Here is a 13,844-nt window from a genome sequence, read left to right as displayed (position 1 = left end):
ACAATGATCGAATACCCATCCCTCCACCAGTGCCCATTCTGATCCCAGTAACCCTCCCTCCCATCCCCCCCACCTCCATCCCCCCTGCCCCACCCGGCTTTTGTTGCAAGGCATTCCCCTTTGTTCTCTCTCACCTTTTGGGTGCTGTGGTTTGCAGAAGAGGCATTGAGTGTTAACCAATTTTTTATGTAGAATATATAAACCTCTCAATAGACTCCATTTAATCACTGACATTTTTGGGGATCCCCATTATGTTTTAAAAAATATTCAGGGCATATTGACCTGTCAAATTGGACTCAGAAACATTCTCTCAGATCTTCTGCCATTGTATATGGTTTGTCTCTTTATCTGTTGGGCTAATAATTTTTCTTACTTCACATATAAACAACTACATTAGCTTTCTGCAGTCTTGATTTCTCAGGCTTTTCCATTCTCTTACATGTAAGTTATTTTTTTTATCCCCCTTCCCCGTTTTTTTTTTCACCAATGTGCATTTTCCACCATCAGTATCCTGTATCCCTATCCCTCTTGCCGCAATCACCTACCACAACCTCCCTCTAAGGCAGGCGCTCTCTCTCTCTCTCTCTCTCTCTCTCTCTCTCTCTCTCTCTCTCTCTCTCTCTCTCTCTCTCCATATACTGAGAGGCCATCATGTTTGGTCCTTTACCCACTTTCAGAACACATCTATCCAGATGACTAGTTAAAAAAACAACAGTACATATATACAATGGAATACTGTACAGCTGTTAAGAAAAAAAGGAAGTCATGAAATTCGCTTATAAATGGATGGAAATGGAGAGTAACATACTGAGTGACAGACATAGAATGACTGCACTCATTTGTGATATATATATATATATGTATGTGTATGTATAAATTTAAAAAACCCTACCTTAATATGGGAGTAATACCCAAGGACAGTTGAAACAAAGGCCAGGACAGATGTTCCATGGTTAGAAGGCTGCCTCAGGAGCTGGGGAAGAGGGCAGTTGGGATAGAGAATGAACCATATGACAATGATAGTTGTTACTTGTTTTTATTCTTTCTTTATATTAGACTTTGAGCTGGGAACAGCGACTATTCTCCTCCAGCATCTAGCACAGTACAGGTACATAATAAAATGCTAAAGATAGGCTCATTGACTAAATGAAATCTTTTCAAGAAGATAAAAATAATTAAGCTGTATGGTTATTAGCTGCATATTTAATGATGAAGTGGGATAAGACAGTTTCCAATGTTCCCTTCCCATTTTCACATTTTCTATTACTTCTCTACTGTCTGTGCCATTAGTCTCACTTACTTTACAAAACATTTAAAACATATTTTTGCTAATCCTTTGTAGGATTTACTTTTATATATAAAGGATGACATCTTATGCATTTATTTATTTATTTATTTTTATTGAACCGCCATGAGATACAGTTACAAAGTTTTCATGTTTGAGTTTTGATCAGACAATGATCAAATACCCATCCCTTCACCAGTGCTCATTTTCCACCACCAAAATCCCCAGAATCCCTATGCCAACTCTTCCCCTGCCTGTGTGGCAGACAATTTCCACAATACTCTCTCTCTCTACTTTGATTGAATTCAATATTTTGACACCAGTCCCATCATTAGTATTTGGAATTTTCCTGCCACCACTCAAACCTGCCAAAAAGGCAGTGCTAGACAATTTGTTTTGTACTGCTTGTTATGAATAGCATATGATGCCGCACACTCCTGGAATTCTAAAATTTTAATAATTAGGGTCTGGAGAGGACAGTACTACAGGGTCTTGGAGAGACCTCTGCAGCAAGCTGCTCGGGTCTGAGATACATTTCTTTGTCTCTGGATCATGGCCGTTAAGAAGCTTAGTAAGTAGCCGGGGGCGGTTGATGGGTGTCATCTCAGGGTCCTGTGAGGGGAGCAGGGGGGATGAGAGGGACCAGATCCTCTCCTATCCTGTGAGCCCTGGCGTTTGCCGTTACTGCTCCCATGTAACCGGGCTTTTCACTGGGTTCTGGAAGGTGGCTGCTAGGATTTCTAGAGGGCAGGTAGAGGGATAGCACCTGCTCTCATCTGGAGTGGTTGGGTGAAAATGACCTATTTGCAAAGTCCGGAGGCATCTCTGCAGTGAGCTGCTCGGTTCTGAGATTCGTTTGTGTCTCTCTCCATCTTACGCATTTAATATTTAATTTCTATTATTTAAGTTAAATTATTTTAGTTTGTAAAGTATTCATTTTTGCATATGTAGATTAATTAGGAACGAAATATATCAAGAATAATTCTAGTTTGAATTTTGCTTTTTTTTTTAGTTGATACATTGTGGCCAGTTCAACAAAGTGAATTGGAGAGAAGAAAACTGACTCATTTATATTAATTTTGGAATGACAGGTGGAAATAATTTTTCCCCAGAAAGGTAGAAGTCAAGAAAATACTAGGACTTTTTTTTTAACCTTTTAAGGTAATGAATAAGAAATACACGTTTTTACAAAATAAAGTTTTACTCTTTAGACTTATAATGCAAGTTCTGTAAAATTTTGTAAAAAAATTACAATTTTGAAAACAAGTCATATGTAATTGATTAGAATATGTTTTCATTTAAAGTATTATATCAGCATGTGAAGAATCATAACACATTGCCAAAAAATGTAGTTTGGAAGCAAAATAGAATACTAAAAATAATGCCACATTTTTTTTAAATAGAAGGAAAATATTTTCTTCATATATCCATTTTTTGGTTCAAATGATATTGTTTAACCAACCGACTAGTCTGTTAAAGTATTCCAGAAAGATTCATTTTTGGTAAAATTGATTGCATTAGCACATTACTTATGATAATGGGCATAGACTTTTTTCCCCCCCTAAAGTGATGCTGTGGTTTTACTTTTGGAAGAGAGTGTTTTTTTTCTTCTTCTTCTTCTTCTTCTTGTGATTGTAAGGATTCAAAATTCTCCTTAGAAACTGAAAATCGTTCTGTATTAAAATAAAATTCTTGGCGCCTTTTCAGATTTTACTGCTTATTGTCACTGGTCCCTTGAGTAGATATTTTACAAATCTGTTTTTACTTGCTGGAAAATAAAATTTTCAGTAATTAGGAGAAAGCATCAGTAATTTCAACCACTTGACTTTGTCTTTGCCTGTTATTGTTTGCTTTAGAGATTTATCTATTATTGAATGAGTCAGATTTCAGTGTATGAAATAGATCTTTTGAGAGGGTGCTTTGAATGGAAAAATAAATATCTTACAAAATATCTACCTTTGGGTGTATCCAGCTCTGTTTGAATTTCTTGTTTTTCTTTGCATTCATTTCTATATTCCATTGAAGTATGTATCTTTGAGGGTAAAACTGGCTAATTTCATGAGTACAGCTTATGAGACCATGAATTAAAAATCTCAAAAATATTTTTCAAGTATATCCACTTAAGATAACACAAATATTGAGGGCCAGAGTGATAGTACAGTGGGTAGAGTGTTTGCTTTGAACACAACCAACCCGGGTTCAATCACCACTACCCCATATGGTCCCCTGAGCCCTGCCAGGAGTGACACTTGAGCACAGAACCAGGAGTAGCCCTGAACACCACTGGGTGTGCCCATATCCATACAAAGAAAGAGAATACAAATATTTTAATATAGTCATTTAATACGTGTATTATCCCTCTTTTAATGACATAGCATATACTTATTACTTATAGGTACGTTAATATAATAATATATTACATGGTTTTTGTTAATTTGTTTTCGGGCAACACCTGGTTGTGCTCAGGGCTTATTCCTGGCTTTGTGATCATGGATTGCTCCTGGTGGTGCTGGAGGCAACAGGTGGTGCTGGGAATTGAAATCAGGTTAGTCACATACAAGGCAAGCACCTTACCTTCTGTACTATCTCCTACCTACTGTAGTTTTGCTTTGTTGCTGTTGCTTCTATTTTGTTTTGTGGTCATTCTCAGCTCTGTTACTCTGGGACCCTGTGATGTCAGCTTCAAACTTGGGATTCTGCATGCAAAGCATCTACTCCAGCCTCACTTTTTCTTTTAAAAAAATTTTAAATTGAATATCTGTGAGATAGACCATTACAAAGCTGTTCATGATTGGGTTTTAGTCATACAGTGATCCAACAGCCATCCCTTTACCAGTGTGTATTTCCCACCACCACTGTCCTGTTTCCTGTAGGCCTGCCTCTATGGTAGACAGTTTCTTCTTTCTCTCTCTCCTTTTGTGCATTATAGTTTGCAAGATGGGTACGAGGAGGTCATCGTGTTTGTTCAGGACATTCAGTATTTTTATCAGGAAGGTAAGGCTGAAGTAGCTTTTAGAATTGGGTGGTAGCTTTGGGGTGTGGATGTGACTGCTGAGGCTTCCGGAATTATACGGAAATGGGGTGGGGGTAACCCATCCTGACCCTGAGAAAACCTAGAATTTCAATCACAAAACCTGCATACCCAAATTTGCAGCAGATTGTATCTCGGTGAGGTCCTTCCCAATCAGGTGCAGTCTGACTGGAGGCATGGTGGCAATTTTGGATTGTGGAAGCCAGCGGCTGCCAGGGGCTCTGCTTGGCGGACACAAGACTGACTCGTTCTCCTCCTGTTTACCCTGATCTATCTGGTCAGCCTTGTGTGGGTCCAAGATTAACTTTGATTTTGGATCTCTTTTGAGATTTATTTATGGGTCTCTGGAACAATGCTGATAGAAGAATTTACATAGTGGTGCTGGAGTTGGTACGTGGGGGTGACTGCTGGTACTTCCAGGAGTAGGAAAATGGGGGGGGGGGGGGGATGGAACGTAGCTCATCCTGACTCTGAGAAAACTGGAGATTTCAGTCACAAAACTCACATACTTGAATTTTCAGTGAGGTCTCGTGAGATCTGTCCTGAGACAGTGGAGTTCAGCTGGGGCATAGTGGCGATTTTGGATTGTGGAAGCAAATGGCTGCTGGGGGCTCTGCTTGGATAGGCACCAGGTTGACCCGCTCCCTGCTCCTCTTCAATTTACCCTTATCTGTTCAGCCCTGCCTGGGTTCAAGATTAACTGCTACTTTTGATCTCTTTTGAGATTTATTTATGGGTCTCTGGAAGCCAATAAATGAGCTTGTATAGTTGAGCCAGAGGTGGTTTGTGTTTGTGACTCCCACATACATAACTTTTGGCTGTTTAATTTCTTGGGAGGGCTGGAGCAATAGCACAGCGGGTAAGGCATTTGCCTTGCATGTGACCAACATGGCCGACCCAGGTTCGATTCTTCTGCCCCTCTTGGAGAGACTGGCAAGCTACTGAGAGTGTCTCGCCTGCACAACAAAGCCTGACAAGCTACCGTGATGTATTCAATATGCCAAAAACAGTAACAAGTCTCACAATTTGTTGTGAGATGTTACTGGTGCCCACTCGAGCAAATCGATGAACAGCGGGAGGACAGTGCTACAGTGCTACAGTTTCTTGGGAAACTTGGTTCTGAGTTGTTGGGGTTCAGCCAGAGGCACAGTGGCAATTTGGGGGTATCAGAAAGCCTGAAGGCACCATTGGGCTGCTGATGCATTTGCCCTGCTAGTAAAAGTGACCTTCTTGGGGTATTGCACCCCCATGCTCCAGCTTTTTGAAACATCTCTCTTGGCCCTCTCTGTCACTGATAAGTGGTCTTCTGATTTCCAGAAAGACTTTTCATTCTTCTCAGTTACTGATGTACAGCCGACAGCTGATCTTCCATTTACTCCACTGCCATCTTCATCCACAGCTTTATAATTTGTGGTGTTGATTCTTCCTATTCTTCATATTTTTATTTAATCAAGTTGTCATGACTTTTTTTTAGATTGATATTATAATAAAAAATTTTTTTTAGTTCAGTACTTGCTTTGGATATTGATGTGATAAAAAAGAGGATTGTTTAGCAAGTAGATCATTATCTGCTATTAAAAAGTTAATATACTGGGAAATATGTAACATTTCCAAATAGAGGTACAGATAAAATGCAATGAGAATCCAGAGGAAGAAGTAATTTTACTTGACATCCAGAGGAAGTGGCATCTAGAAATTTTTAAATACTTCATTCTTACAGAAGTTGTAAGAGTAATATAATAAAGCCATTATTCTGTTATTCAGAACTAAACAAACTATTTTTGAAAGTCCAAAGTTAATGTACCACCTCCTTCTGAAAACAACACCAGCAATAAAATCCTTAGAAAAAATATGCATACATTTTATTTTTTCTTCTCCCCGCCCCCACACTCCCCTCATTTTAGATAGTTGAACTCAGACTACTGTTTTTATTTGCCTTGGTATTTTTGTTACTAGATGATGTTTGTGAACAGTTCTCTGTTCTGGGACCATCTTTGCTGCTTTTACTTTGCCTTTTGTGGTTTAATTTTCTTCTTTCTTTTCTCGTGTGTGTGTGTGTGTGTGTGTGTGTATGTGTGTGTGTGTGTGTGTTTCTTGTTTTGAGGCAAAACCCCACAGTGCTCAGAGCTTTCTCTTGACTCACTGGTCAGGGATCACTACTGGCAGATCCTGAGGGACCAAAACCAGTGCTGAGGATTGAATTTAGGGTCAGCTCATGCAAGGAATGTGCCTTAATAAATGGGTTATATTTCCAGCCCATTAAATGTCCTATTTCTGAAACATCTCCTTCAGTGCTTTTTTCTCGGTCATTATCTTTTAATCTCCTTAATTCTGTAAGTTTTCCTCACATAGATCTAAATTGCCATTTTTTTTTTTTGCCTGTGCATTTTGTGTATGCTTTACTTCTGTGTTGGTTTTTATTTTTTCTGAACTTATTCATTTCAATTTTTCTTTTTATCCACATGCAGCCATAGAGCCCTAATTTTTTCATTTATAGTTATTATTACTATAAGATCCATAAGAATGTGGAATCTTTGTTTCATTCTTTATTGCTTTAATATCTGGCACGTGGTACACACTCAGCTTTTTATTTTCTTCTGTTTTTCCTGAAAGCTGCATACACATTTACCTACTCTTGGGAAAAGTTATTCATTCTGACTATATAAAAATGTAAAGAAGCTTGTATTTTAATAAAAGCTAAAAAAGCTAATTATTGGCATGAAATTCACAGTTGTTAAAAAAATCACATCAAACAAAACAATTGGTCAGTAGATTTGGGACAAGTGCAGTTCATTTTAAGGGCCCTGTGATGTTTTGGATTCCCCAGGTCACTTTGGTTGTGGTTGGGGGTACCTTGAGCTATACCTGACAGTGCTCTGGGTACCATATGGTGCCAGTGTCAAGACATGCACCTTAATCCTATTATTATCTCTTTGGCTCGTGGGGCTTAGATTATTTGTAGGAACTTCCCTTAAGAAATTCAGAGTCGAAGTTACTTATTTTTATAATTGTACGTCTGTAGAAGTGGCCCTTGTCCTTCTCTGTGATATATAAAATTTATATCTGGGGTGTGACTCGGTAGTAGACCACTTAAATTGCATATGCGAGGCCCTAGGCTCAATCCTTGGCACCACAAATCAAACAAAGCAAATAAAATTCATGTATAATTTGTTATTCTTAGATTTTGTGTGAGTCATAGTGTCCTATTTTTATGATGAAAATATTTATAGGAATGTGTACAGTTATGTTTTAAGAATCAATAAAAACATTCATATCACTTTCCTACTTAAACTTATGTAAACATAAAAGAATAGCACTAAAAATGGACCAAATACTTACTAAATTATTTTTCAGAGGGAATTCTTCTGATTCCAGAAGTATAGTTAAGATTTATCAAAATCATTTGGTCTATTGGCTATAGTTTATTATCTCCTTTTGTAAATAGCCAGGTTTCTCTAATAGCGCCTGATTCATGAATATTCCTCTATTTGTCTATGTTATGTAAATGGAATCTATCCTTAAAAGTCTATCAGTTGAGATATAAACTACACAGACCTAAAATACCTTGTGTATTCTTTGATAGCAATAATTGGCTCCAATTCCTTTGTTCATAATTCAGAAAAATTATCTGAGCAATCTGTTTTCAGATTGCTTAACATTAGGTCATTGCATGGCTTTAAATTTCGAAAACATAGTTCTGGTGTTATGAGGGTCTTTAGATCTCAAACAGTTTATTTATTCATATCACAAGGGTTTTAGTATAAATATGAAAAAAGGAGTCAGAAAGGTAGCACTGGGCTTAAGATTCTGGGTTTGATTTTGGCACTACAAAAGGTAACTCCTGCACTGCCAAGAATGATTCCTGAACATCGTATTAGGAATAAGCCCTGAGCATTGCTGGGTGTGGCCCCAAAACAAAACAATAAAAAGAGAAATTACCTTTAACGCATTGACTCTTGTGCGTACCACCTGTGCCTTATACTTAAATGTGATTTAATTTAAACTTGCAATGCTATTGTAAATATATTAATCATTTGTTCATTCAAGTTATGTTATCATTTGCTGGCTAGATGGGAAAGTGAAGAGTGCTATCACTATTATTTTGGGATAGATTATTTTGAATGTGAAAGTTTGCTATGTTTTTGATTGTGTTTAGGAACCCATATGTTTTTACATCAAAATTACCCTCAGAATTTTGGGTAGTAGTCTAAATTACAGTGCGTTTCCCATTTGTCTTAGGTTATATTATCATTCATTCTTCTCTGTAGACAGTTTTTTTACATAGAAAAAAAAAGATACACTGTTCGTTCTGACATTGTGGTTAGTATACATGAGGATTGACTTCAGGTTTTAGAATGTTTTTGCTTTTCAGTAATAATTAAGAATACCACTACTCTAATTGTTTTAAAATCTCATTGAGATTGAGATTGTTAACATAAATATTTTATAGCGTTGATAGAATAAATTTCTTATGAGAGCACTTGATTGTGACAGCAGCGATCAGCTGACTGATCTGTCTTAATGCCATTTAAATTTGATTTTTGTCGGCTGGTAGCAGAACTGTATAGAGCTGGTCAGTTTAATGCATGATGATTTAAACACAAACCTTAAAAAATGGGCTGCGATCCAGGTCCATGGCTCAATTGTGGAGCACATGCCTTCCATGTATGAGGCTGAGGCTTTAATCCCACTAGGGGAAGAAAATAGCAGGTGACCATGTTGTAAAAGGGAAGTCTTAGTTTCTAGACTGTTTCGTAGTTTGAAAGAGTCCATGTTTATGGCTCTTTGGAGTTAATCAGGGTCAGAGTTTAAAAAAAAATTTTTTTTATTTTTAAAACATTTTTTAAACTTCCTGTATAGTGTGGTAATTTGAAGTGAAGAAAACTAATATGAACTTCATAATTTTAGTGGCTTTGATTATCTGGAGCCAAAATGTTTCAAGGTTTATCACGAGCAGGTTATAACTGGAGGGGAAAGAGTTCTGTCTGCCTCTTGGTCTTGAGTGACATCCCCTTGCCCTCTGCCCCAAGCAAAGAACTGAAAAGAATTGTTTCATAGTACAAAATGGGCTGAGTGGAGACTTCAGCCAGATGTCAAATAGGACTTTTAAATGAAGGGAAATAGTATAAAGAGGAATTTGCTTGTGTTAAGGGGGGGGCGGGGGATATGAGGGGAGAGAATCTAGTGTAAATTAGACCACTTTCTAAACATAAAAGAAAAAGCTAAATGTAAAGAAAGAAAATGACTGTGTAAAAAATCAGAGTTCAGAGACAATTTCAAATATTTAATATTAGTTTTAAAATATTTAATTTTGTCTTATTCTCACATTCCCTTTCTCCTTCCTTTACAGAGAATTTGATGGATTATGGCAAAGGAAGACAGTTTTAGACAAACTATAAATTAGGGCATATGATTTTTTGTGCAAAAATTACTTAGATATGCTTTTGAAACCATACTTTTGTAAGAGTTTTATTGAGAAAATAATCAAAGATAGGCGTTTAACATCTTTTAATTTTGTCTGCTTTCAGAAAAAAATAAGGTAAATAAGTGCCAAGATAAGCAAACCCTCTTTTTTCTTTTCTGATTTCTGCTTGTAAGATTAACAGATATTTAAATAAACCCTTGAGAACCAGAAATACTGTCCTGATACTCACTAAAGAGAGCAATTATCTTCTGTTTCCAAAATACAGTTGGGCTTGACATTTTGAAATATCTGGCCAAAACTTCATATTCTATTGTATAAAGGTACATACATATGAAATGATACTGACCTCTGCCCAAAATTCCAGGAATCCTATCCAGTGATACAGTTGTCCTGGTCATAAAAAATTCAAACAACACAGATGTGGATTGATATGAAAAAGTAGACAGATCACTAAGTTCTTACTGTGTGGTTTCAGTCTGGCCTGGTCTTTAAAATACTTTGGTGTGCCACAGTAATTTAAGGGTTTATGATCATTAAGTTAAAATATGTAGAAACTAGAAGTTCCACTACATAACAAGAGCATGTGTTGTTTAAAAATTGTTTTAAGTATAATTTTACTGATTTATCAATGATATACTATACTATAGGATTATAAAATTGAGATTACAGCTTCACACCTTTGTATGTAAATTTCATCTTATGGCTTTTTAAAAAATTGGAATTATTGTAGGTTGCCATGTTGAATATAGGTTGAACTATTTACCTGTAACTATTTTGTACAACCATAGAGATAAAAAATAGCAGTTATAAATAAGATCTCTTTAACAGATCTTACAACTTTAGTGGAAATAATTGTGAGAAGGTTAATGCATCTTCTTCAATACTATGCAAAGAAAATGCAGTTGACCTGATTTTGGCAGTGAGCATCTACAACTTAGCATTAACAACTCAAATTTAAAATATTTGCTTATTGCTCTGGGTTATGACTGTTCAAGAAATGCTATTTCAAACACTAATTAATCATTTAAAATAAACCTTTTTACACATTTATGACATCAATGAGTATGACTGTTTAATACATTTACCTGTTTAAAAAAAGTGAACTGTTTTATATACTCTTTATGGAAATAGTGCGTAGTCATAAATTAGAAGATGCAACTGTTTTGAATATTTTACTGGTGGTCCTATGTTTTTCTGCCAGCAATGCAGCTGTTTCATGTTTCTCAGGATAACATATAAAAATCTGTATGTATACTGCAAGTTTATGCTTGGTTTGCCAAGCCAGAATTGGTATGACTCAACTTTCCCAGAAGTAAGTTGTACTAAAATGTGATGAATCAAAACAACTAGTTGCACAGTGGTTTGTATTACAAGTCTGAGAAACAGTTCTCATTTACAACATTTGGCTCCTTAAACTTTACAGACATGACTTTGCTGCTTAAATTTTGCTGTGAGGGTACTGCCACTGGATCTAAGGCTGCTTTTTTTTTTTCCCCTAAAATAGGGTCTGAGAAAAGGAAAAGAGTAATAAATTATCTACTGTAGGGATGAAAATTTGCTAGATGCTTGTATTAGGAATAAAACATTTCATTTTCAAGTTGCTTTAAGAGTCTTACTAATTAGTTGTGTGAGTTACTCAGTTCCCAGTGAAACTGATTTTTTGATGCTGTTTCTGGTTGATTTTTAGATTTTCTGAGGTAGCTTAACCCTGAATTCTCATGCACCAGAGTCTTAAAATCTGATCTGTTATAGTATCTTTGGAGATTAAAAGCAGATACACTTAGAGCTGTGTGATAATTTTAGTGAAACCCTGTTCTTAACCCTTTAGTACCTTCAATGTAGATAGCCTTCAAAATGGTATGCATCCCATCAGGATATACAAGATGAGAGATACGGAGAAAATACTAAAGTTTTTCATTAAAAATTTAAAAAATTTTATTTAAATGTTTTATCTCATTAAATGCTTCTCTTCATGTATTTATAATATGCATTTGGGGGGTGTATTCAAATATTTTTCAGTTATATAATATCACAAGTGTTTGGAGATAATTGCTAAATAAATAGATATTTCCTTCCATAGGCCCCTTGCATATTTGGTATAGAAGCAAAGGATTGCTTTAACACCTTGATTTGTGGCAAGATGAATAAATTATAGTTTATTCCAGGAGCTTTTGTGTATCTTACTTTGACCAGTTTCAGTTTGGTTTCTCATATAACGATGTATATATTTTAAATCACATAAGCTTATTAAACATGTATACTAATGAAAAACAGACTTGTTATTATGTTAGAAATAATACATTGCTCACGCATCACGACTTTGACACACAGGAAGTTTGAATGAATTAGTAGAAAAGTTTCCAAGTTATTGAAATGTTCTGCTACCTGATTTATTCATGCTGTACCCATAATTCTAAAGTGGGTGAAACTCCTTGACTTCCTGAGTCCTAAAGAAACAAAGTGTTTTCTTCAACTAGACATTAAAGCAAGACCGGAAATATTTGTTTTCCTGCAGTGTTGGTCATGTTAATGTGTTGCTACTCTCTTTAACTAGGATTGCTTGATTTTTAGATCTGTGTGTCTACCTTTGTCAAGGTAGAAAGTTTTAATTATTAAATCACATGTATGGCTAAAGAAAATGGTATCCATTGCACATTCTTTTGAACTAAGACTTCATTTCAGAGAATTCTTGGACTTGTGATTTTTTAAGTTTCCTTTCCTGCAGGGAAGAAGACAATTTATTTTTGCAGTCTTGAAGTAATTTTGAAGTTAGTACGTTCAAAACATTTTTGTAAAATATTCAACATATGTGTTTCAATGAGTTATAAGTAGTGTTACAGTATTGCATATCCATTTATTAAAAAGTATGCCAGGAAAAAGAGTAGTTAGGCACCCAAACAACAGTCAGCAGAACACTGACTGACTTCTGGAATTTGGGAATAGTGAACATGTTAATAGTACTATTTTTGAAACCTTTTTCAGAAAACTGTTTTTGGCACTTGATATAATTTGTTTTATGCTTGCTTTGGCTCTAATCTAGCAATCTGTGTTTATTTGACTTGTTTCCTTTTAAAAGGTAATAACACCTTTATAAAGTCTGGACATTTCAATTTCAGAATCCCCTTTTAAAATTTGAATTAAAACATTGTTTTTAAAAATTAAATTATATGCACTTTCTATGTCCATGCTACTACACTTTCTGTTTTGTTTTAGGTATTTAAACCACGTGAGAGCTGCCTCTCCTCAGGACCTTGCTGGAGGCTATACTTCTTCTCTTGCTTGTCGCAGAGCTCTGCAGGATGCATTCAGTGGGCTTTTCTGGCAGCCCAGTTAACCTTTATGTCTCCTTTTATGAGATTTGGACCTTGGAGCCGAACCAGCAAAAGTAAAGCCGACTTGTAAAATTATAGCCATATGCAGCTGTACAACAAAGCTACTACAAGCAGCTGTGTTAAAATACTTATAAGGAAAAAAAATTCAGAAGTAAGCTGAATATTACAGTGGATAACTATTTGTGGAAAAAAATATTTTTTACTTTTTCTGAAAAGGACTAAAGCTCTAAGCCTCATGTGGAAGATATGAATAAATCACATTAAGTCACTTAGTATTTTTAGGCTGACAGATTTGTAAAATCATAAAAAAATAAAGCTAGACATTATATTAAAATTTGTGGGGTAGTTTGGTGTTTTTTCTTATTATACTTTTTACTTGAATACATTTTAAAGTGCCATTTTGAATACGACATTTAGTGCTAATATCCAAGTCTGTTATTGCTTCTCATAAAATGCTCCATTTTTCCCCCTCCAAATGTCTTAATACTAGTACAGGCAAGTGGATATATTTCCTCTATCTGCAGGTTGTAGCAAGTAAAAACCTGACCTATGGTAATGTTGGTATTAAAGTGGACTTGGTGCCTATTTTGAGCAGTGGAGAGAGACACACCTTCATCAAGGTGTTACAATTTCCAGCTGTGTGCCACTTAGCTCAACCAGAGCAGGGTATTACCTGCTTCAGTGATTTAGTGACAGATTCAAAGAGGCAAGTTAATAAAATTTAAAATTTAAATGGCACCTTTAATAGCAAATATGAGCTCATTTTATGTA

The 13,844-nt window shown here is 35.8% G+C and overlaps 1 protein-coding gene across 1 annotated transcript in view; it reads left to right on the top strand.

Annotated features, from left to right (window-relative positions):
• The window catches only part of MNAT1 (MNAT1 component of CDK activating kinase), a 217,937-nt gene extending 204,532 nt beyond the window's left edge, over window positions 1–13,405 (top strand). Inside the window, exon 8 of the mRNA XM_056133839.1 lies at window positions 12,955–13,405. Coding sequence (XP_055989814.1) covers window positions 12,955–13,075 — 121 coding nt within the window. The 3' untranslated portion in view covers window positions 13,076–13,405. The remainder of the gene's footprint in view (window positions 1–12,954) is intronic.
• Window positions 13,406–13,844: the final 439 nt, after the last annotated feature.

The sequence above is a fragment of the Sorex fumeus genome, unplaced genomic scaffold, assembly GCF_029834395.1.
Source record: "Sorex fumeus unplaced genomic scaffold, SorFum_2.1 ptg000098l, whole genome shotgun sequence".
In the NCBI taxonomy this organism is placed as follows: domain Eukaryota; kingdom Metazoa; phylum Chordata; class Mammalia; order Eulipotyphla; family Soricidae; genus Sorex; species Sorex fumeus.
Note: the sequence above shows the minus strand (reverse complement) of the source record. Positions and strands in the feature narration are given on the sequence as shown.